The sequence below is a fragment of the Arthrobotrys flagrans genome (assembly GCF_004000055.1).
Source record: "Arthrobotrys flagrans strain CBS H-5679 chromosome Unknown unitig_1, whole genome shotgun sequence".
Classification (NCBI taxonomy): Eukaryota; Fungi; Ascomycota; class Orbiliomycetes; order Orbiliales; family Orbiliaceae; genus Arthrobotrys; species Arthrobotrys flagrans.
In genome coordinates, this window is record NW_027137556.1 from 3,029,857 (window position 1) to 3,054,341 (window position 24,485).

At 46.9% G+C, this 24,485-nt stretch overlaps 4 protein-coding genes across 4 annotated transcripts; 2 read left to right on the forward strand and 2 right to left on the reverse strand.

Annotated features, from left to right (window-relative positions):
- Positions 1-534: 534 nt before the first annotated feature.
- On the reverse strand, positions 535-2,989 carry DFL_008902 (uncharacterized protein; the record flags this gene model as incomplete). Its single annotated transcript, XM_067638706.1, has 3 exons — positions 535-918; positions 981-1,543; positions 1,600-2,989. 3 exons carry the CDS (start codon positions 2,987-2,989, stop codon positions 535-537), a joined length of 2,337 nt encoding a protein of 778 aa, XP_067486568.1.
- A 1,638-nt stretch (positions 2,990-4,627) lies between these two features.
- Positions 4,628-8,685, reverse strand: DFL_008903 (uncharacterized protein; the record flags this gene model as incomplete). Its single annotated transcript, XM_067638707.1, has 11 exons — positions 4,628-4,706; positions 4,798-4,858; positions 4,919-5,291; positions 5,355-6,299; positions 6,360-6,796; positions 6,853-6,986; positions 7,040-7,118; positions 7,168-7,529; positions 7,583-7,658; positions 7,711-7,768; positions 7,822-8,685. 11 exons carry the CDS (start codon positions 8,683-8,685, stop codon positions 4,628-4,630), a joined length of 3,468 nt encoding a protein of 1,155 aa, XP_067486569.1.
- A 1,014-nt stretch (positions 8,686-9,699) lies between these two features.
- DFL_008904 (uncharacterized protein) lies at positions 9,700-10,898 on the forward strand (the record flags this gene model as incomplete). Its single annotated transcript, XM_067638708.1, has 3 exons — positions 9,700-10,255; positions 10,306-10,362; positions 10,429-10,898. The coding sequence occupies 3 exons, from the start codon at positions 9,700-9,702 to the stop codon at positions 10,896-10,898; spliced, it is 1,083 nt and encodes a 360-aa protein (XP_067486570.1).
- Positions 10,899-21,642: 10,744 nt separating this feature from the next.
- On the forward strand, positions 21,643-24,265 carry DFL_008905 (uncharacterized protein; the record flags this gene model as incomplete). Its single annotated transcript, XM_067638709.1, has 3 exons — positions 21,643-21,701; positions 21,767-23,070; positions 23,124-24,265. The coding sequence occupies 3 exons, from the start codon at positions 21,643-21,645 to the stop codon at positions 24,263-24,265; spliced, it is 2,505 nt and encodes an 834-aa protein (XP_067486571.1).
- Between the last annotated feature and the right edge of the window lie 220 nt (positions 24,266-24,485).

Below are 24,485 nucleotides of genomic sequence, written 5' to 3' on the forward strand. Positions count from 1 at the left end.
CGTCAAAGTGTAGGATGTTGAAATAGAAAATAGTAATGAAGGAATTTAGACAAGAAACCCCAAACACGCCATTCGCAAATAGTTAACAGGGGGAAAAAACGGCCAATAAAGTTCGCACTTCGATTCGAGACTCCCGAGAAACAGTAAACGAGGGGGGGGGGGGCAAAGGAATAAAAAAAAGGTATACAAGAAGAATTGAAGTTGAAAAACAGGGAAAAGAAGAGGTTTATTAGGTTTATCGTTCAGAAACAAAACCGCGCCAGAAATTAAATTAAGGACCTCCGTATTTTTATGACGGGAGAAAGAAAATGACGAAAGGGCCCATAAAGCAGGAAGCAGTTTTTATCACCTTTATCCCCTCCAGTAGTAGTATTAGTATATCCAAAAACTCCGACACCAGAAAAAAAAGTTTTGTTTGAACGTTAACGTGAACATTCCCCAGAAAGATGTCATTATCAATTCCCTTTCGTTTAGTTTTGTTTTCGTGCTCACATATCGTTGTGTATTGTCGTTATAGTTTTGACTTGGGTTTTCCTATTCGGATTCGACCTTTCCGGCACTTCTAACCTTTGCCATAAACTCGTCTTCCTTGCCGAGTCTCCAGTCGCTCCTGTCGGAACATCCCTTGCCTTCCCAGCCAAGGAGAGCAATGATCTCTTCTTTAGATCCGTAGAGCTTGCTTTCTAGAACACCGAGCACTGCGACTGCAGATCGGATGAGGAATGCGTCGCCTTCAAAGGCATAGACGTCCCAGAGTCGAGATACTATATCGATTGGGACATGTAATGTGAAAAGAGTTGTGAACATAGCTTCGAGGTAGAGGGGTGGAGGGAGTTGAAGTTTGATATGGATGTGCTGGTAGAGGTTGGGAAGTTTGTACTGGAATGCCCTGAGGAAGGCGGAGTAAATATTGGTAATCTAGAAGGGCATGTGTTAGCGGTGGATTCTTCACAAACTTAATAACTAGTTCTTCAACATACCTGTGGCTCGTCCTGAGTGTAGAAGGACAATGGCAACTGCCTATTAAGAAGATTTGCCAGAGTCTGGAAAGCTTCATGGGCGGAGAGATTAAGCAGCAAGTTGGCGGCGAGGACGTGCAGACCAAAGCAATAACCAATATCCTTGCGGTATACGCTGTACGCCATCAGGACATCGACCAAACCCTGATGCAAAGGACCCTCGCTTTGGAATAGCTTGAGCTCTGGGAACGTGTTTTCGGTGTCCTTTTTTATATCCGCAAACTGGTCCTTCAACGGGTGTCGGTCTTCCTGAGAGTTAAGCTCGATTTCAAGCTTCCTTGCCCTGTCAAGGGCAATGTTATAAGTCTCTTCTGTGATGACCAAGGCGTTTCCAATTGCACGCTGCCAGACAGTTCCTCTCGATTTTGGGGATACACCGGCCCACCATAGCTCTCGAGTGTTCTGCTCGAGAATGGCTTGGTTCCAGTTGGGGACGATCCTGTCATCCCAAGCCTTAAATACTGCTTCTCTCGCTCTTTCGCGAGTTGCAGCTTCTTGCTTCTCCTTTTCAGCTCGCTTGCGCTCTATTAACAGAGGTCAGTTCATGTTCGGCCTGGAATGCGGTGGAAGAAGTGCATACCTGACTCAATAGACAGTCGCATCATTTCCTGGTACTCCTTCAAGTGCTTCTCCTCCTCAATCTTCGACTTTGGTGGTAACCAGCCAGGACGGGTTCGGCTAAGCGCAGCTTCCTTCTCTCTGCTCATTGGTAGAGCCCCCATGATGCCTTCAGAAACCTGTTTAGGCGGCAAAGCGATTCTCGACTCCCTCCTCGGCGGGGTAGTAGAAGTATTCCTTGCTGCCTTCACTTGCTTCTGCAATTCCTTCTCCTTCGCCTCCATGGCCTCATCAGCATATCTTTCTAGAGCTTCTGTCAACTCCTTTGCATCATTCCCAAGCTCATGCATCACATCACCCCAAGACTTCATCCGGTTTTGCATCCGCCCTCTAGGCTCTGAATCCCCAGAATCCGATCTCGCAAGCGATGGCAAAGAGACTGTTGACTGGGCTGGTGTAGGCGTCTCCGCCCTCTCCATCTGTGGTTCTCCATTGGTAACGCTGTTACGCCTCGATCCTGAAGCATCGGACGACCTATCCGGCGACGGACTCTTCGACCCTCCCGATGGTAACGACCTCCCGGCCCTAGGAGACAAAGGAATATTCCACAACGCCACTTGTTCATCAATTTCGTCATCGTCGTCATCATCACATTCCTTTTCTATCTCCTCAACGGTCTTACTCTTCCTCCCTGGTTGCCATGATGACCTTCGCCCTGTTGGTCCGTATTTGGGAGTAAGGGTGGGTAAGCTGAGCCCCCTTCCTACCCCTGAAAAGCTAGTTGTAGCAACAGCGCCATTACTTGAGATATTCAGGGATACAGACCGGGGACTTGGTGGACCAGGGCTAGAGTGTCGGGATGATGGGCGAACCTGGGTCGGAGTCGACTTCTTTCGCCTAGATGATCGAACAGGTGGCGCAAGGTGATTATCGACGATTGCAGGCGAAGATTGAGTTGCTGGTACGGAAGGCCGGGTCTTCGCATTGACCAGATCTCTACCTGCTGTTGTTGGAAGGACAGTTGTGCCATTTGAGATGGATCGCGAACGAATGCTTATCGAGTTGAGAGCAGCACTGCTGCTTGCTCGCCTGGCAGCTCCAGGAGGAGGTCGAACAGTGGAGTTCCCGGGATCAGAATCGTCGGAAAGACCGATGACCTCGAAGTCCTGTTCAACGAGCGGACGGGGTTTGACTGTGATAGTGTTGTTCTTGGTGTTGTTAGGGACTGACATCTTGGATGAAGGAACGTGCGAATGAACTATATGCTTGCGAAGGATCGCATTGTCGGTGGAGACAATCCGAGGGCGAGATTGAAGGTAAGCTTCTTGTCGTTGGTGGTAGTTGAGAGGTTGTGAATGTAAGTTGAAGTATGAGAAAAAGTTGGAGGCCGGACGGGCAGCGTGGACCTGCATGGTTAAAGTAATTGCCGCTCCTTCTCTTTCTCCTTTATTACATATAGAGTAATAGCTACAACCAACCAACCAACCGAGGGAGAAAAAAAAGAATTCACTCTACTAACGACTAGACTGATTCAGAGAAGAGAGAGAGGGAAAAAATTTAAAACGATAGTATCAAGCAAAAGGGATGAAAGCGACTAGTCGATGCAATGCACAATTGAATTGCCCAAGATTCGGTTTAACTATCAACGAACGACTGTAAGCACCAGCTTGACGTCGGAAATACCAGCTTAAAAGGGTTGAACGTTATCGAAAGATCTTAAAGAGTGGACCGAGAAACCCAAACAAACGCAAATCGAGCCAAAGGAACGAGGTTTAGCAGGGAAACAGTATGCTACTTATTAAACCTGACAGGTGGAGATATGGCAAAAGGGCAGCTGGCTGTGACCCATGGAATGCTTCCGTTTTGCAGAGGAGAAGGGGAGGCAGCTAGATCTCAAACGAATGCTTAAACGATACCGAAACGATTGAGGCGCATTCGACGGAGGGAAGGAGGCGAGTGTGGACGGGTCCGTGTAGGTGGTTGGAGCAGATTGACATCCATGCTACACTTTATAAAACATTTTCCTCCGCTTGCCCTTTAGTTGATTGATCGGAACAGACGAGATCTGGATATCGTCATCTCTCACTCACACAATCATGCTGTGGTCGTTCATGCAACATGTTCTATCTGTGTCGTTTCCTGTCCGCTTCCCGGAAGACTGGATGGATATGAGATAGTGGTGCTTGCTGCTTTTCCGGTCTGCTTTCCTGCCCACGGAACCTGCCAGGACCTCTGATTAGGTCGCTCGTCCTGCCGGTGGGGTCGTCCGTCTATCGCAAGAACCTGGATGATGCTTGCAAGCCACTTTAAACTTTTGGCTGCTGTTGGTGTGTTGTTCATAAGCCATGCCTGTTAGGCCTGCTGCATCGACGATTCTTTCTCATGATGGCGTTCGTGAAACGGACTTTTTGCATGGGGTTGGTTAAATGCGGGCTTCACACCAATATGCACATTAGTATCACAATCGTCGAGCTAAGTCGGCAAGATCTACCGATGCTATCTGCAAATGACGTCCAAATCCCAGCCCAAGCCCTGCTTACGGGTAACGCCAATATCAAGAAGCTAGGAAACATCAAGAAAGAGCGTAATATCAAATCTAGAGATCTGGTTTTCTCCGTCGACCTCTACCAAGGGCTTAATTCACTTAGCGATCGGTCCTTCAGCGGTGAAGGTTCTAGTCTTCAGCCAGCTCAGGAGCTCGGAGGGGGGCACTGTTTTTAGAACATTCCGCCCCCAAATGCCGGTCCACTGTTTCGCGCGCATGCTGTGACGTCGCTCAAAAAACAGGTGCGTACCTGCAGCTTCCTTCTCCCTCATTGGAACGTCCTTCCTGGCCGTTACACAAAAGCAGAAAGACTTGGTTCAGATTTCTGGGAATTTTAACCGTGGGGAACGTGGACAGAGACAAGTGGGAAAAAAAATTTGTTCTTAGGCTTGGGCTTAGTTTTGAGGCTTGAGGCTTGTAAAATTCCTTGCATAACTTCTTCTGTCATTCTCCACTAGGCATGCATTGACATAAAAAAAAAACTAATGCAAAACACCAGCTTACCTCAAGATATCGATAGTGATGATATCTCCGACAATAATCCATCCTCGGTGTTTATGTTCCCGTGCAAAATATTCGTGAACCTGATCACGAGGTTCCATCGTTAGCATATATTTAGAAGTCATTGCATTACATCGACAAGCATTAGAATATCGCTATTTTGCCACAACTTACCATCGTGCAGTTTCTCGACCCTTTATCTCCACCTCGAGTTCTTTCGATTTGACGGCTGCAGCTGCGCTATTGGTCAATACACCGCCTTCAGCTCTTCCACAAACAGTTTGGCAACACTTACTATCGAGCACCGCCTGTGGCACATTTGCCAGTTTCGCCACATTCAAGCCATATGATCGATGTGCTGTTCCTTCTGCGATTTGGTAAAGGAATGTGATATCTTCGCTACCATCCGTTGCCTCCTCAAATTTCATGTGCGCATTCACAACCTCTCCTGGATACGCCTTTTCCATTTGTGCCAAAATTGGATAGTGCGTGACGAAGAGCGTCATCGCCTTAATCGAACTAATCATATAGTCCAGGACCGAATACGCTATTGCGACTCCATCATGGGTTGAAGTCCCTCGTCCTAGTTCATCAAGAATCACAAGCGATCGTGGGGTAGCCTGTTTAAGGACGTCGCTTGTTTCCGAAAGCTCCACCATGAATGTTGACTAAGGATATTCCCCTGTTAGTAAATGTAACTCTGCGGCCTATGCGAATGATCTTATTCCCACCTCTCCCGTCATCATGTTATCGAATGCTCCCATTCTCGTAAACACCGCATCCAATAGGCCAATCTCTGCGGAATCAGCGGGCACGTAAGAACCAATCTGTGCCATGATGGCTATCAATGCGATTTGCCTCACATATGAACTCTTGCCACCCATGTTGGGTCCCGTGACCAATAGTGTTCTCCTTTGGTCTGCTCCCAAATCAATATCATTGGGCACATAAGTTTCAATCAAAAGCTGCTCGACCATTGGATGTCGTCCCTGCTTAACCTTGATCCCAATTCCATCTGTGATAGTAGGTTTGCAATATCCGGGCAATTGAGCTACGTTCGCTAGTGAAACCAAGCAGTCCAAGGTTGCCAGGCTCTGAACAACGTCTCTGTATTCCTGATATTGGCCTGCTATCTGTGTCATAAAATCTTTGAAGGCACGATCGCAGTCGTTTGCGAGTGTCTCCTTTCTCTGGTCCCTCTCTCGAAGCAATCTGAGCACTTCTGGCGTGTGGAACCTCGAAACTTTCTTCGTCCCGCTGATCTTGACCCACGATGCTGGGACGTTTTTGATGCCGGAATTTTCGATCTCGACAAGGTAATCAATCCCAGAAACCGTCACATAATCCAACTTCTTCTTCTTTACCGCCTGAGCGGCATCCGCGAGGTGCTCTTGAAGATCAAACTCAACTCCCTTAATAGCCATCTTCGAATCTAAGATGTAACCGTATTCGTCAACATCCTTAAAGAAGCTATATTTATCATCTTTCGTAGCGGCCTTGTGGTCGAATTTGCTCAAATATCCTTCAACGGATTCTAATATCGTGGGTAGGGAAGCCATTGCTCCGTTTATTAACGGGGAATCGTAACCACATTGCTCTGGGCTTTCGACGCTTCTAAACGTTTTTGAAATTTTTAGAAGTGTATTTAAGATGTTGAATACTTCCGGTCGAGTAGCCTTTATAGTTACGTCAGAATTTAGTCTAATAATAGGATTCTCGGAAATTTTTATACGTACCTTGCCGTAGTAGATACGAATCAGCCCTTTCTCGAGATCATACCGAACGGTTGTCAGCAAGGTTTTCAGTTGCTGCGTTCTCTCCGACGTTGAAGATAACATCTCCTCAACAGCGTTTATTCGTGCCTTTAATTGAGCGCGATCTAACAACGGCCTGCCGACCCATTTTCTGAGCAGTCTCCTCCCGAACCGTGTCGATGTATGATCCAGAGTCCAAAACAGACTTCCTTTCTCTGAAAAATCTGTTTGGTTACGATAGATCTCCAAACTGCTCAGGGTGTTTCCGTTCAGTAACATGTGTGAACGGGCACTAAAGCTCTTGAAATATTTAGTAAGGTCGAAAACATGTTCAAGGCCATAAGCTGTTAAGTGAGTGATCATTGCCGATAGACAGATGGTGACTAAGTCGGGTAGTTGGGTTACAATATCGAGCAAGCCTATATCCAGGTCAATGACTGGCCTTAGATCATGGTGCTTGATTAGAGATACATACCTTGAGGGAGAGCCGCCTCCTCACTTTTTAGTTTCTCTGCATAAAACTCGGAGACATGGATTGGAGCTGTAGTGTGCATTTTTTTGGGTCGCTCCACCCTTTCCACACGTACGCCGTCCCCGAAGACATTGTTCCTATAGAGAATTAGTTACATACCCTTTAATCTTTAAACCACGGTGCTACTTACGTGCTGCCCGCAAGATGTGTAACTAGTTTATCTGTGGCCTTAGAAAGCTCACCAAGAATCAATAGCTCACATGGAGCAACTATTACGGTTAGTTTCGGTATTACTATCTTACCGTAAGGAACACTTACTATGCAACAGTCTCGTCTCGATCTCCGTTCGCATGAACCCATCGTCGAACTCGTCGTAAATTATATCTCCCGTTGATGGCTGGACGGCAAGAATACCGACCTTAACCTTCTCGTCGGCTCCCGCGCCGCCGCCGAGTTTTTCGGTGATACATAGAAGGTAGCCCGTTGAAGCGGCGCCACCAGAGCCCGCCCCAACAGCATCGTGGTCATCAACGCCATCGATATCGTCAATGTATGTGCCTTTTGTATATAAATTCGTAAGCTTCCTTACGAAAGGGGCATTCCTATTGTCGCCGGCAGCTTTCAATGCAGCAGTTTCTAGCTGGCGAACGACTCCAACTTTATATCCAGCTGTTATCAACCTATTTTGATCGGTTAGGACAGTAAAGTGAAAACAAAGGTAGCTTATACATACCTTTTAACATGGACATGAAGCCGGTGGACAGGAATACTAGCGGATGCGAATTTGTCGAGGTGGGCCTCAGAGTGGTCTGCCTTGATTGTCAGATCTTCCGGATTTCTTGTCAGAAACAAGGCTCATACCGTATGTGAACTTCATCCTTCCCGGTATGCAAACAATGGAGAGTACGCTAGCGGCAATCTAGACGAATATTAGCAAATCATACCAATAAATTTTGGAACGAGTACACATACTCTTGCATCCTCTCCGAAAAATCTGTACTTATACCCAACTTCAACGACTAATACCGTATCCGGATATTGCTCTTTGATATCCACAACTTGTTGTTCTAACGGTGTCAATTTTTTCCCTCGCTTTGCGGCTGCCTTTGAACCCTTCTTCGGTTCAGGTGCTCTCTCAGGCTCTTCTTCCTCGTCGTCTAACTCCTCATCACCCTCCTCGCCGTTTTCCTTTTGTCGGATCTCAAATGCTCCCGGGCGACCGAGCTTTCGAACAAACTTCTCGTGGTTCCTCCTTTTCCTCAAAGCTTCTTCGGGGGATATTTCCTCTTCATGAGCCGGGTTACTTGCAGGTTGAGTTGAAGAGAATGCAAATCTATCGCTGATTATTCCCTTCCCAGATTTCTTAGGAGGTGTATGGCTTGGTTTGTGTGGTAGTGGTTCTTCCACTTCATCTTCCCTGTCTTCTTGAATCGGGTCCTCCAGCTGAGCTTGTTCCTCTTCTATACGCCTCTCGAGTCGAACTCGCTTGGGAGCCGGCGCAGCCGAATCCGAACTTGGAGGCTGGCTACTAGATTGGACGCTGAATGCCCGTACACGTTTCGAAAAAGAAGTAGTTGGTGGTAAGTCGTCTTGTTCCTCTTCTTCCTCGGCTTCATCCTCCCTATCATCGGGTTTAGGAGCTGTGGCGACTTTTGCTTTCGCTTTGCTTTTCGCTGTCGCTTTGGATGGCGCTTTCGAGGTTGACCCGTTTGCCTTTGGGGTTTGAGCTGCCTTTGAACTTCCCGGTTTCGATGTAGAATCCGAAGTAGATTTAGCAGTAGAAGCGGTTCTACCAACCGGTGTGAAAAAGCTAGATATCGAACGCTGACTACTCATTTTGGCCTTAGGTTTGGTAAGAATGGTATAGTAGGGGATTGAGTCTAGGGACCTGTCCGTTCGAGGGAAGACGCGTTTTGAATGCGTTTGTGGAGCCAGCTCCTTCGCTACCGGGGCTTCGGGAACAATGCCAAGCCTAATTGGCAGGCAACCGGGACAATCCCGGGATCCCCAAAATGCAACATCCCCTGACGTCACGGCAACACATCAAAAAAGTATCACAATTGCCAGCTCTATGTAATAGCCGGTACACCTTCAACATTCAATAGTACGCTTCATCGTTGTGCGCTAGTGACAAAAAGATGGCAGTGGCTACTGCAGGGATACTGAGGGCTTTCCGGAGCGGAAAGCACGACTGAAGGCAGTTTTCGGAGCAATCAAGATGCCTTAGAACCTCCACAAAATATCATATATCCCAGAACCAAATTTCAAAAACACCATCCTTGAGTCCCTCAACAGTCTGCACGGTATTATATTAGTGGTAAATGATTGAATTTCATCTTCCTGTATAGATCTAGCACACAGAGTTCCGTGTTGAACAGTGCCGAGACTGAACATATACTTCATATAATTGTGACGTTTCTATCCCAACTCGGGCCTTCTGGTTGCCGCGGCATTGTGAGTAGCATCTTAGAGACGTGTATATTTTAGTGAAATTTGTTGCAACTAGATAAAGACGCCCCTCCTCGCTCCCTCTACGCTCCTCTTACTCAATCATCCTTCGCACCAATACCCGATAGCTCAATATTCCACCGCGACTCCTACATTGTACTCTAAGTGCGAAGATCTTTAACATGTCGAACACTGGTGAGCCTCAATCCTTTCACTGTCTCTTCGGTCTCATAATTGGCTTTTCTGCCCTTCTACGAACTCCTTTGGCATGGCAAACCATTGTGCTTTACACCTTTCCCACAACTCTTAATCAACCCTTCGAGCATCCCAAACTGCTATCTACCTAAGCTTATCAAGTTTAAAATTCCATTTCTGACTCCCAGTCACCATCCAGCTCCTAGAATGCCAAATCAAGAGGCTATCACTCTGTATGATGATGATGATTCCAACCATCATATTGACGATGATACCGTCTGGACATACAATGGCTGTAACTTCAAACGGATCACGAAGAAGGAAGCCGACGGAAGCATAGTTGAGCTTCGCAATGGCGGAGTTCTATCCTGTCCCATCTGTCCAGAAATCGGCGTAATGACTACCCTCTCCAACTTGATCGGACATCTTGTTGCTAAAAACCATGCACAACGGTTCTACCATCTTTGGAGCTTGCGTGGCTCCGGAAACAGCAATGCAGAACCTATGCTTCTATTCCAAGATAATTGGGAGATCGCGAACCATCTCAAAATCCTTCGCTCTAAACGACTCGAGAAAATCGACAGGGTTGTTGTCGCCCAGGGCGAATACACTTGGGGCCGACTCAAAAACCGCTTCAATTACATCGCCGAAGGAAACCAAAATGGTGTCCAAGCCATTCATCCAGGACAGTTCTTCATGCCAGAATTCGACATGCTCCACAAATTTAAGGGCATTGACAACCACGTTGGAGGACCCGAGTGGAGTAAGCTCCTCAAAACATGAATATCAAGATCAAGCAACTGACTTGGGAAGGCCGAATGCAACCACATCAGGATCGTTTGTTGGGGACTCGCACATATCATTCCAATCGTGAGGACCCTCGATACTATGATCGATTAATATCCTATCAGGACTAAATTGAAAAATGGTCAGCAGGCGGTACCTCTTCCTTTCGAACTTCAGGACAGCAAATCGTGACCTCGGTGTTCAAACAAGCGAAAGAAAAAATGACTGGGGTTAAGGGCCCTCTGTCTGAGATCATTGACAACCCTCGCAAGCGACGAGCTCCTGAAGAGGAGAATGAGCAAGCTGCCATCTCTAAAATTCCCAAGAGACCATATATTTGCGATGATTCCGATGTTAGGACCGACCAAGCAGCTAACAAGAAAGATAAGCAACCAGTCAATTATGCGTCCCCGAAAGTCACGGATACTCTGGGAATTCAGTTTCCTTGGACAGACGAACAGATAGCCCAAGCTCGAGCTCTGAAAGCTAAAGTTGCGAACTCGGAGGAACTCACTCCAGAGGAGGATGAGATCCACAAGAACTTTCAGCAACTTTGTTTCTTGTTGGATACTTTTCAAGGAATGGAAAATGGGGAAAGTTCCGGCACCCATACGCTTTAACTTCTGCTATCAAAGGACCCGCATCGTAACCTATCGGCAACCTCGACTTTGATTGAGAAATACCATTAGTAAGAATGATCCCCTTGAGCCTTATCAATATGTAAGCGTTTTCTAATCATTTCACTTATAACCAACGATAGGAAATTGGGAACGAGATCCCTTCGATACACATTACGGCGATATATCTTTCCTAGCCCGCTTATGCAATTGAAAAAAAAAAAGTTCCTTTGACTTCTTCATCAATTGTTCTTGAGAAGTGAGGCTACAGTACTTTCATAATTACTACTTTTTTTTCTTCTGTTCCTCTTGAAACCTGTTTTTCTACTCCAGATGGTGGAATACAACTTCTTTCCATCCTTCCATCCTTCCATCCTTCAATCACATCAATCCCTCTCAAACCCGACCTTTTCTTTGCATTTTTTCTAGCATGGCGGTCTAGTGACCCCGCCACTCCTTCTGTGCTCGACTTTCTCTAGGATTCCATAGGATGCTTCTGCTTTCATGGTATACTGTTAATAATAGCACATCTACGGCTCGCTACTCTTTCCTATCAATTTCCAAACCGTTTGAAACTCTGTATCCTGGTACTCTCAGTGGAGGGTCCGTGCCGTTCACGACAGGAAGATATCATGCCGTTGTTTGCTTTCAAAACAAGTCTCGACCCCTCCCCAGACTTCCTCCCTGTAGATAGCAGAATCTCCCTCACTACCTAGATTCTTAGCGATCAGAGGTTACAATAGTATTCATAATTTCCCGATAATACTCTCGCGTAGGACTCAAGTTCTCATATGCATGATCTTCGCATGTATTGCACACGAATGCCAACATCACCCCTGCATGTATACGCTCGAATATATCGATATCCAACGAGGTTTTGTTTCAGTCAGATAATGTCACAGCATATTGTTTTCGAACATAAACCACGGCTACTCGGCAGAGGTTTGCCGCGTTACGATATACATATCGTAACGTATAACAGTGGGGCTGTATGTTATAATATCATGCTTCTAAGACATTGAGTTTGATATCCCCGAAGAAGATATCACTGGTCACGGGGATCTTAGGATTTCACGGAGCCCGGGGGCCAAATGCCAAACCCCACAAGATCATTGTCTCGTCAGTCGATTGCAATACGCATAACGTCATTTAATATTATAAAGATGGCGTGTTTCGACCCATCTTTCTTGAAATCCACATTCAGACAAGCCAATATAATTTTATAAATGGACTTCTGTATGCACAATTGTGTGAAGGCTGAAGCGGAGGCGGTGAGACATTATAATTATACATATCAGACAATATATTATAAGCTAGCGCGGGTACCCACTGGTCTAGAATCATAGTGGGGAATCAACTTGACCGCAGTTTATAAATCGTGTATATTTTATGATCGATTTTGAAAGTTGATTTTATTCTAGGATTAGGCCACAGGATTCATGGCTCCAATTGTATCCGATAAATGATTTCGATGCCTTGTAAATTCATTGGGTGCTTCATTTCAGCTTCAGCTTTTGCTGTGCTGTACTGTCTGAGGCTTGCAATGCCCAGGGTATACGGCATACATACCTGGGGTGGGAGGCGAAATTCAAGAGCCAAGCACCGGTAAGAGCGGCCAGCGGGGTGGGGAGGCAAGTGGTATCCGCACAGTTATCCTACGTTTCATGACCATCAGTAGCACAGGCTCGTAAGGTACCATCAGCCCGTTTCCTTCAAATGCGGGTTGTCAAACGTTGCTTTTCACGAAGTACCCTAAGCCTCCAAGGTAGAGTGAACAGAGTTTCGACATGGATGGCGGAAATATAATCCAATGATCGAACAGTTCATGGGTGGGTCCCTTCCCCTGCTTCACTGGGGTTTATTTTCCAGGTTTAACGGCTTGGTAAATATGTGTGGGAGGGGTATGAATGGGGAATTTGATATTATTTCTGCTGATTCAACGGACCAGCTCGGACTAATTCGAGGTACATTCACAGAACTTACATTTCGGAATTTAAAATGGGCTACACAGAGTGGTGGCGTACGAGGTTTATGCATGTCGATTGGATGGACCTTGCAGCCGTGCTTGCATTGCGGCAGGGAATGGCGTGGAGGGCATCTGACAGGGATTGAGAACCTACGTCTCGATATTTAAGGTATAGCGTTTGTAAAAGTGGCATGGTATGCAGGAGCATATGATCTTGCGGAATTTTTGACATCTTACTTTTTTTGCCGATGAGATGGCTTAAGTTCAGCTGGTGGATCCACGGTTAACGTGTGCGCACAAGTGTGGAGAGCTAAGAAGAGTGGGTCCTATTCCTGCAGAAGAGATGGACGAATATAGGATCCTTCAATTTCATCGAACCTTTGAAGGTTAGAAATAACGACTTGTGGAGACGGGTCAAGGGTGAAGGAGTGGGTGTGAGCGAATGGTAGGTTAGTGCAGCCTAGCGAGCTTGGAGGGTGGAACATTAATCTGACCTCCAGCCCTCTCTGCACGAGAGCAAAAGGTGAAGATGGTAGGTATGGCAAATGTTTGAGAGTTCTTCTTGGTCGTCCTGCGGTTGAAACGATTGGATGTGTAACTGTTGGGGGGCCGTTATAGCGCTATGACAAGGGTGGAAAGGTACCTGAGGAGACAAGTGGATATTGAAATTGCCCGGAGTCGAGTGCGAAGACGTTAGAGGCAGGACACGAACCCGGATTTTTTCTCTCGACTATTGTTATTGGCGCATTGGCGTCTGGAAATGCCCCGACAGCCGACATGTTGGGAAATCCTGGGCCAAAAGTGGTGTGGATGTCGTGCAGGTCCTGGGGTAACCGTCAAGGGGGCTCATCATATCACAGGTACCGATCCTTTTTCGTGTGCTTCCCTAGCTCAAGGCAGCAGGTAGCTAAGTGGGGAACTTAGCGTGAGTCCCTGGCAATTACCATCGAGGTTCTTTTCGATAATTTCAAATGCGACGGGGCCACCGTCAAAACCGTACCTCTGAAGCTAGACCGGTCTAAGGTAAATCGCTTATAGCGCAAGGTGCTTCCTATGGCAAAGCGTCGATGGCAGATATCATCAGCTTCTCAGATGAGCAAGCGACAGCCAACGGTTCACTCTTAGCCTCCGGCCCTGCAGGGTCAAGGGGCGATGGAATTCGTAAGGGCAGCTGCGCAGCAACAGCTCGCCCTACAATAGACTTCTGATTCCTAAGATACAACATGGGAAGTCAGTTATGCGAGGCCAGTCGTTAATGCGGATTGGTCCAAAACAGGTCTCACCGTAAACTCTTTTCTCGCTTGATATACAAGGCAATGCATGGAAGTTGAGAAAAAACGGAAATGTCTCATGGGCTGTCCGAGTTGAGACTTTCGATCTCGACCTCTTTCATTCTGATCGGGACAGGCACAGCCCATATTTTTTGCCTCGCGACATTTTACACTGCCCGAGAAGCCGTACCTGATACGGTGCTCTGGTGTGAGCGATCAGCCTGGCCAAGCCTTCCGCGGGAACTTTTTTTGATAGTGAGATATCTCGGTTTGAGCGTATGCACATCCGGACAGTTGATTCTAACGATCTCCACATTTCAGACGCAAACAATCATCAGACCCATATTGTAAATTAAAACCGGTAAATTTGTTATCTTTTATAAATACGTAGACGAGATTGATCTCCTTTCGAGATATAACACTAGTAGGAGGGGGAAAAAAAGGGACATAGACCTGTCAATATGCGGGAGGTGTGTGGTCACGCCGGTTTGAGTTTCTTCTTTGCTCATAGTGCATGTGTTGTGTGTGTGGTAATGTTCCAGCTGCAGTTTCACTTCGGCTTGTCACAGCCTGTCATTCGCCTCTGCCGCACTGACTGCTTTCGTTCTTCCACACAAACTGATCCGATATTCTGTACCAATTAATTTCACATCTGTACAGCCGTGCAACGGAATATGGGGATAAAAAAAACCGTTTATTTAAAAGTTATAATTGTATGTATGTAGGTAAATACGTATGAGGGCGGTTTTGGAAGTTATACACTGAGGAGGCGTCTGATGACTTGAAGCTCCCCCATGCAAGTGCAGTTGTCAATTCATGCGCCGAAATAGCTTCTAGAGCTTCTCTAGAATAAAAGCCTTTGGCTGTGGGGTTTGTTTCATTGTCGCAATTGTATCCACACCAAATCCATTTCATTTAGACCCATTTTTTTGTGGTGCCTCCTGCCGTTTTAGATCTCCTGGGGACATCATCAGGGCATGCCTCTGAGCACGCGAGCGACTGCTCCCGTGTACATACATACATCCTGTACATGTATGTACGCGCACTTACAATCAACGTCGACCGTTAAGTTTCAGCGCACTGGCCACGGCTCGAGTGATTTATCTGAAATTACAACCATGATAATCGGGGCTCCTGATGCCTAATCATCATTGGGAACTAGGTTCTCCTCCTCCTTGATAGTGTGTTATCAAAAAGTTTGAACTATTTGTGTTGGTTCTGAGAATAATTTTGTAGTGCGCACGGATCCGCCCGATACCGAGGGAGCCGATATTGACGATCATATGCACTGTTTTTCTGATAGACAGCCGGTACGCAACCGCGCAGACTTTCGAATCAACGGAAATCATCTGCAGGTACCGTGGGTCTATATTGACGGCGAATACTGCCTGAAACCCTAGCACTTTGGCCTTTGGATCGAGCCATCGAATAGCACCTGGCAGTTCGCCTGGTGTGCGTTCAAAGCTCCCCTTTAGCCTTCTCGATGCCTAGTGATCCGCTGTTCTAGTACAAACTGATATATCATTAGAGACATATTCTCGCTTGTACCAAAGACTAGTTCGACCCCGCAAGTTGGTTGGTTAATCAGCGGGTACCACACCGTCGACGACGCATGGGAAATGGGAGGAGCCTCTGCATTTGTCGCCACCCGATTCGGGCCCAAAAAAAAACGTGGTTGTTCGGCTGGGCACATGGCATAGATGCATTCCGTCCAACCAGAGATCTTCTCCATGAGATCCCCACCTGTAAGGAGACCCAAATCCCGCAGTTCGGATTATTGAGACTCGATTATTGCATATATTGAAGAAAGGTCTTAGATCAGAGACATTCTCTGGCAGGAATGATGCATGCAAGGGCTGGACCCACTTTCATAAAAATGGAACCTTGATATTCTGAAATTCTCCAGGCATCAGCCCAAGATGATACAGAAGCCGACGGTGGCTTCCCAGAGACCTCGTCTACAAAGGTAAAGGAACAGGTTAGAAAGGACGGGAAGGCAGCCTGGGGCGCTGTTTAGGTAATTTCAGAGCGTCGACACTAACCTATTGAAGGGATATATCTCTCAGTCACCTAATGATCCGCCAGTCATATTCGATCGAGTGGTTGCCGGTAACCGTTATTGTCGACACACCTTAAATCCTATCTGCTGCGGCTTTTCCCCCTCTTTTTTCCCTGGCTGCAGAAATGTGAAGCGCGCAATATTGGTTGCCTTGAACATGGCGCTGATACAAGAACATGAGGCTACCAGCCTCAGCTGTGAGTAGCCAATGGAAAGTGGCGGGAGGCTCGGAGGGCGCAGGGGGGTAGCAAATTTTACCAGATGCAGCTGCAGGCCGTCGTCACCAAACCCAAAGCAGCAGTCTTCTAGAAGTTCAGCCGAAGCCTGGTAGCAACGTGATGGGCAGGGATCAGCCCTTCGCTTAGAGGCACACCAACACAAGACAACACATTTCTGCCTGATCTGTGCCTCTGTGTTACTTTCTGCACCCACGTGTGGTGTGGTGTGTTGGGCTGAAGTTGGGGGGTGCTTGTCTGGCACGGTTGTAGGCATATTTCATATTGCGAAAGAAATAGGATACCAGGCAATAATTATAATTTTATCGGGGAGAGAGAGGACTAGAAAGTCCCCGTTGCCTCCCCAATTTCCTTATGTGATATCATTCTGTTATAATATATTCGTTTACGCTTGCGGACCTGACGAAAATTACTCTGTGCGAGAATTAATTTTCGGGAACCCACTCAAGCCGATCCGGACAATATCGGCCTTCACACCATGATGGTCGCCGGCTGATGTTGGAACATTAATTTTCGGACCAGGTCTTTTCTTTTATGTGGGCGTGGTCATATACTCTACTCAAAATGACATATTGACAGGCTAGGCTTTTGCCGTTGTTAGTACTAGTTTAGAGTGCACTGATCGATCTATGCCTTCGGCCTCTGGCCAACCAAGAGCTCGTCGGAGGGTTTTGAATCTTATCTATTTACTCCCTAGCCCCTCGGTGCCACCCATATACTACCCTTTCGCTCGGGATTATTTTCCAATTAACTTATTATCCTCCCTACCCGCCGATTTTATTGATCGGACCTCGTTGTAAATACTTCATAAGCTTAATGCTGACCTGCTCATAGGCACGCAACATGAACGCTAATTGCGTCTTCAAGACAAAATCATGAGGAGCCTCCGTTGAGCAGCGGAGGATTATGCAAATTAGATGCACGGCCTAAGCTTCGCACGGATAGGAAGTTCAGTTGACCTTGTCCTAAACTGGCTATATTTATAGCGGAACAGGAAAAGAACACTAGTGTTCACAGGGTGGTGGCATTATCCACATTAGACATATTTTGGGTGTTAATAATTAAGTAACCTAATGAAGGATATCACTCTGTGCCTCCAACCCTGATATCCTTCTATCCAGCATAATCAGCACTCCATGACCATGGATCCACAAAATTTATGTGTTCACTATTGGCTTGTGCGGAGAAAGGAAACAGACCTGAAGCAGGGCGGCGTTTCCGCACAGTATAGTTTCTGCACGTCTCAGCAGCCAGTCTTACGGATGCAGATTATACGAGAAAAGACTCCTTGACATAGCGCACAGCTGCAAACGCTCAGCTGGAGGTCTCGCATTTCATGCATTGTTGGCTTTCTCGTCCATAGATCATGCTAGCTATTATAAGCATGCGAACCTGGTGGCATTCGATCATTATCGCTAATACGAAGACTGTAAAAGTTAATCTTTAGCACGAGAGCTCGAAGGTGGAGGTCTTGTTTCTGCCCTTAGCTTGGCTATGCCCAGGGTTCTAGACTACGTTAATGGAGGCCACACCTACCTTTGTAGTAGAAAACCCGACGGACAGCTGCACGACAGTCTTAAACGAAAGACCAAATGTCAGGCAGCTTTCCCTTGTTCGGTAAATCGAATAAATAATTACTTGGAGTTTCTAGACACAGTAGTCACTAGCAACATAACACAGCCGTCTGCATAGTAGAATACCGATATCGTAGACGATGTCTAGCTAGCTCTTCAAGATCCTAATACTAAAGTTAAACAGAATGATATATAGAGACGAGACGAGGACATGATGCACAATAATCGGTAGGGATTTACGGCAAAATCTATAACCAATGTGATAGGCAATTAGCTAATTCCAAAACCACCCCACATATGCCTGAGTTATTTGATAGACTTTGGAATGGAGGCCGGGCCATAACATTCCTTTCGTCTTGTTTTTACTTTGATATTCACATTCAAGTCTCTAATTGCATAACCATTTGTTAGCTTAACTCCACTTGATAAACTAAATCGATTGAAAGCTCGAGAGCTTTTCATGCTTTTGGGCTTCTGACTAGACTATATCCGTGCTCAAGGCGGCAGAAAGGCGGCATATGTGAATCCTCGTTTAGTGAGCATGCTTGCCCCACGTGTGTAAAAAGGCGGCCGGATGCTTCCATCGCTGTGGGCCAAAGTATTTCATGCATGTCATTACTTGAATGAAAAAGGAAACAGAGCTGATGGACCTATAGCTGACCGATCGCAAGGTAGAATGCTACCCCGCTGATCGCTTGAAGGTGGGCTGGCTTAATTGATACGTCGGTCGGCGTATGAGCATACATAGCTCTTAGCTTTCGCAGTGGAAGCCAAAGGTAACCCACCTAGTACCGACGCAAGTTATCAGTTATCATTCCATCTTGTCGTCCCGCTTTCACACGTCCGCTCCGGACTACTCGGTGACTTTAAAAATTTGGGATTGGACTGAAGTCAGAGGAGTTCTTTGAACGTAAAAATGTTGGAATTGGGTAGAGCTTTCGGTTCAGTGAAGCTGGGCATATCTTTCTCGTTCTCTTGAACTTTCCGTCATTCAGAAAAGCATTGCCCGTTTCGATACAGGTTCGGCTATGGTTAGCAAAAGTTCGTAGAATAAAGTGTTGCGTTGGACGAAAGACAGCCACACCAGTTTAGAGACTTCGAGCTTACCAAGAGACTAGCCCGTCTGATTTCGATGTTTAAGCCACCCCCAATGAGACTTCTGGTGCGGCGTTACCTCATTTGCTGCACCGTTTGTCGTCTACGAAGACATTTCTTACTAGAAGTATCGGTCTGAAACGTAGGCGAGGACGAGTGTAATGCTGCGCCACAGCCGCATCTCTGTTTCTCTTCCCTGTACTTTTCCCTGCAATAGTGCGGTCATGTTCACCTTTGTATCTGAGCAAACTCCGATGCCACCATCTGGGCCCGTAGACGGCCGAAGCTACGCAATTGAGTTCGGGCGTCGACGCATCTACGAAAATTTTTTCATCTTTTTGAATTTGTAAGGGTAGCGTCTTTCGTCTTTTCACCATGGCCCGATTTGAACCATCTACAGTCATATTCGATCATGATTCAGGATATACATGACACTCCGTGAAAGGTGTCCTTATCGGTTATACTGTCTGGCGGATCGCATGGCCGTCGAATATAGTGGGTTGGTGCCGGCGGCAGCGACTAGGTAGGATAGCGCATATACTCGAGATAGGCGAACCAGTCAATGAGGCCGGGAGGACATCCTCATGGTAGGACGGTGATCGAACGAAGAGAAGTATTGTTGACCTAAACGCCAGCTCAAGCAATAAAGCTGTATGGCACCCGACCAGGTATCGTGGACTTTTTGGCCACTACTCTATAGTATCCACCGAATATTACCACATTGCATTTCAACTGCGATTGCTTAGGTCCTAGCTTAAGCTGCGGGTTTACTAGTCCGATTCTGTGCTCGTCCATATGATCATTATCTCGAGCTGTGGGAAAACTCCACAACTGAGAAAACGCCTTTGGATGAATTCCTGTTTTTCTTGTTTGCCATTCAAATTGCAAACCGGTCGAGATCGAGTTCTATCTGTGACTCTAGCTCCGGAAGGGGAGCTTGCGCTTGATGAATCGAATTGGATCCCGTTTGAGATGCAATCAACTACATGCGACATGATACATACAGACCTCATTTTTGGATGGCAGAAAATAGCACACAGGCCATGTGGTAGCCTTATGCAATCCCTTCAATTTCGACAGATTTGCGGAATATGAGATATGTCTTAGAAGACACCGGCCAGGCATTTTGACCAGAAGTCCACTTATTACGTCGATACTGTACTAACGCGTTTTCTGCACAGTGTCCAAGTCGATATCACCGGATTAACACCTCTATAGCGGGCATTCGGGGCAATCGTCCCGTGGGTGTCAGATCCTTGTCCCGGTGTGCCTCTAGTGACGACAAGGGTGGGGAAAACTTCCCGATGGTTGCCAGAAAGTTTTCCCCCGTCATTGAGGGTACTTTTGGGTACGCCGAACGATCGGTGACCTGCTATTTCATCTCTATTAAGACGAGGCCAGGGTCAGACGCTAGCGTTCTAATCCCCGCAATAGCCTGCAGGACAGACCAAGTTACAGGCAGCGAGCAGGCTTGCCAACAGCGAAAGGGAATCCTTTTTCTTTTTCCGCTGTTCGTAGGAAGTACCGAGAACTACTTTTCGAAATTTCATGACCAATATGCATAGAGCGGTGCTTTTTCTTTGAATCTGTCTATTCCTATCTTTTGTTGGGTTTAGTGGAAGACCCTCACTCGTTAAGACTCGAGAAGTATATTTCTTTTTTCCAAGTCGTTTCTTTCTTTTTTTTTTTTCCCTTTTCTTCTTTCTTTTGTCTGGTATACAGGACTTGCAACTGAGTGTCCCACACACTAAAGTGTATGTGCCGGGGTGTAGGCAAGTAAGTACAATGTGCATCTCAGAGCAGTTTACAGTCTGCATTGAAAATTGAGATCTCAAAGTACTTATACGACGGTTCTTCCGCATCAATTCTGGCACTTCTCATTCATCACTCAGGTCAAAGCAGTCCTGATACCGAGGATTCCAATCTAAAACCAAATTCATCTCCAACCTCACTCTCTACCTCCTTCCATAAACAGATCTCGGAGTTGCTTTTACACTTAGAGCCTCTCTTTGCATATATCGTCCATCCGTTCTCGAAACAATTAACTGTGTCTCACCGGTTCTCATCCTGAGCCCCAGCCGAGTCTCGTCCCTTGCTCCTGTTGTCTACTTCTCCTTCGACCGAAACCAAAAATAAGCTGTTCTGATTTGCCAGCTGGTCCACTCTGCTTTTGCATTCCCTGCGACTTGACATCTCAGACCTATAAGAACTTAGCTGTCTCCCCACTGCACGGCCAGTACTTGTATCCGATTATATACTCATATCAGATATCGACAGCACCTTCTTATTCTTTTTTTTATCATCATCAACATTCCCTTCGGTGTTTATTTCAATCACCTTCACTTTCACCTTCACCTCACTAGTGCTGTTTGTTAGCGTGCCTCGGTTAAGGAAAACAGGGATTTCGCTGTACTTCAACACACACAGACACACACACGCACACCACTTAAAGCTCCCTCGACCCTTCCTTTTCTGTAGCTTGTTTTTCAAAGCTACTTCTGTGTCTCCCTTCTACACACTTACATCTACACATTCACATACACAAAATGCCTCGTGCTCCAGTCGCTGGCCGCGAGATCCGACGGAGAAGCCGGAATGGCTGCTGGTATGTCTTCTCTTTCCGTATACTTATATACTCATATACTAATCATGGTGTTTTGATATGAACAGGAACTGCAAGGCCCGCAAGGTCAAGTGCTGCGAGATGAAGCCTCGCTGTAGCAATTGCACCCGCCTGGGAGAAGAATGCGACTACAAGATCCGTCTGTCGTGGGGTGGTCGACCGCTCAAGAAGAAGCTGCTGGAGCAAGGTGCCCAGTTGGACGACGCCAGCCAGAACATCCCTGGTGCCGGCCAGTTCAGCCTCAACACAAACTACAACCAACCACAGTTCCCGTCGCCGGCCCAGTTCGAGCTGGCTACCCACAGCTCGACCAGGACCTCACCGACGCTGTCTTCTTGCACCACAAAGTCCTCCTCCAGCCGGAAAAGCACCTCTTCACAGGCGGGATTGGCTACATACCAGAACGTCTTTTCAGTATGTGAGGCCTCGCCCCCAACATCCCTGGTCAATTCATCCATCCCGGCCCCTCTTCACCTCGCCAGCTCTTCTTCCCCACCACGAAACTATCAGCACCTTCACCCTTACTTGTGGACCCTGGATGGAATCCCGGAACGTCCCCCACTCACCCCTTCTACTGCTTCGACGGCGGACAGTGATTTGAGCTATATGTCTGAAGAGAGCATGTTCTCCTCTTCATCCGGATATGACTTCTATCAGATGTCCTCGCCAACTCCTAGCCTTACCCACTTGACCATCGGAAGCCCTACTGGTTCCCACAGCATTCCACCAAGTCCTCATGGCAGCTTTACTGATCTCGGAGCTTTCCGTCGCCAGCGATCCATTTCTATTACTTCTAATACTTCTTCTCCTCCTCATCCGTCCGAGCTCACCTATAGCAATGGTTTGGCTACTACCGTCCCCAGTCTTTCGTCTTCTGTGCCAACCACCACTGCTGGTCTCTCCTCTCAACTATACTACGCTAGCCCGGTCACACCACCAACCCTCGCTAGCAACCAGGATACCATCAGAGGAAACCCATACATCTCCTCTGACAAGTCCCACAGACGATCAGTGGAAAACTTCGCCCAGGAGTATCCAAGCTTCGCTAGCCAATCATACAGCGCTCAACACAGCCATAACTCCCCTCCATTCACGGTTGGGATCGTTGATGCCGAAGCCGATGCAGTTGAGGAGCTGCATAGTGCTACACTAGACGCGAAGGATGGTTATGCAACCATTAAGGGTCACCCAGCCTACTTGCAACTGCCGAAGGAGCTCAACCCGCTCCCACAAGCTATCACTGGCAACCCTCAGAGCACAGTATACTTCCAGCATTTCCTTTCGGAAACTGCTCCATTACTGGTACCTCATGATTGCAATGGCAACCCCTTCAAATCTGTCCTACCTCAAAGTAGGTTTCCAGTTTCGTCTGCACACAGTTCTCAGTAACTGACCGTGCCACAGTGGCCATGAACCATGATGGCCTCTTAAATTTGCTGCTAGCATATTCAGCAAGCCACCAAGCTCGTCAGGCAAAACAGCCGGAGCCTTTGGAACTTGTTAGTGGATTTTTAGATCACGCTTATCGGCATTTACATCAGAGCTTGAACGATGAAGAAGAGCAAAAATCGAATGCAACTCTCGCCACCGCAATCATGCTCTGTTCTTATGAAATCATTTCGCCAAATCCCTTCGCTGAGGGAATAACTTGGCAAGTACATCTCGAAGCGGCACGGAAAATTATCCTCGCCCGCGGAGGTGCAAAAGAAATGCGTTCGCGGGATCCAGTTTCTTTCTTCTTGTCTCGTTGGTTTGCGTATCTTGACATTTTGGGGTATTTTTCGGTAAATGATAACAACAAAAACAACACAATCCCCCTGTTAGCGGGACAATACTGGACGGTCGATGAAGAGGAACTCGGCATGATGGCTGACTTTTCTGTCGATTGCTTCTTTGGGTTTACGAATCGCTACATTGGCCTACTCACTCGAGTAGGTGAGCTGATGCGGCAAGCGGATGGGGAGAAGCGGCACTTCGTTGAAGGTATGCGAGACATGGGTTACACAACCCATGTCTCAGAATGGGTACCAGAAGGTCAAATCTACCACGACGCTCTTCGAGTTCGGGAACAACTTGAAGAATCCCGACGTCACTCTCTCGGCACTTGCAAACATACGCAGCAGAATTGGGCATCATCCGAGGAAGCAGGAGCATTCGATGATGATCGGATACTTCCCGATGATAGCAGCAAGGAAATGCTTGCCTCAAATGATGCCTTCCACTGGGCTGCTCAAATCCATCTCTTTCGCAGGGTTCTCAATTACAAAAGAGATCACCAATGCGTCCGAGATGCCATCCAGCGCATCATTGAGGCTATGCAAGCAATCCCTGAACAGAGTAACGTGGGGAATGCCGTGCTGTTTCCACTTTTCACTGCAGGGTGTGAAAGCACCACCGCAGAAGATCGCGAATATATCTTACAGCGTCTTCTGGGGATTGAGAAGAGTGGGATGAATCAGTTTCAACGGGCGAGGATTCTCATGCGAAAGGTTTGGGAGTCCGGGTCCAGCTGGGAATCTCTCATCAACGGCGAGTTCATTGGCTAGGAGTTGTGGCAACTCTTTTTATTTTTCTCATTATGGTTTCAAGTACTACTTTTGTTTTCGGTGCATTGTATTTTTGCTTTTGTATTATCATCTTGGAGAAACTGGGTTGGTTACCTCGAATTTAGTTTTTTTATTTTAAAGGCATTTGTTTCATAGAAGGGGCAAATTTTATTATTATTTTCCTTGTGGGCTGGAGTTTCTGAGAACCTTGATACCTTTC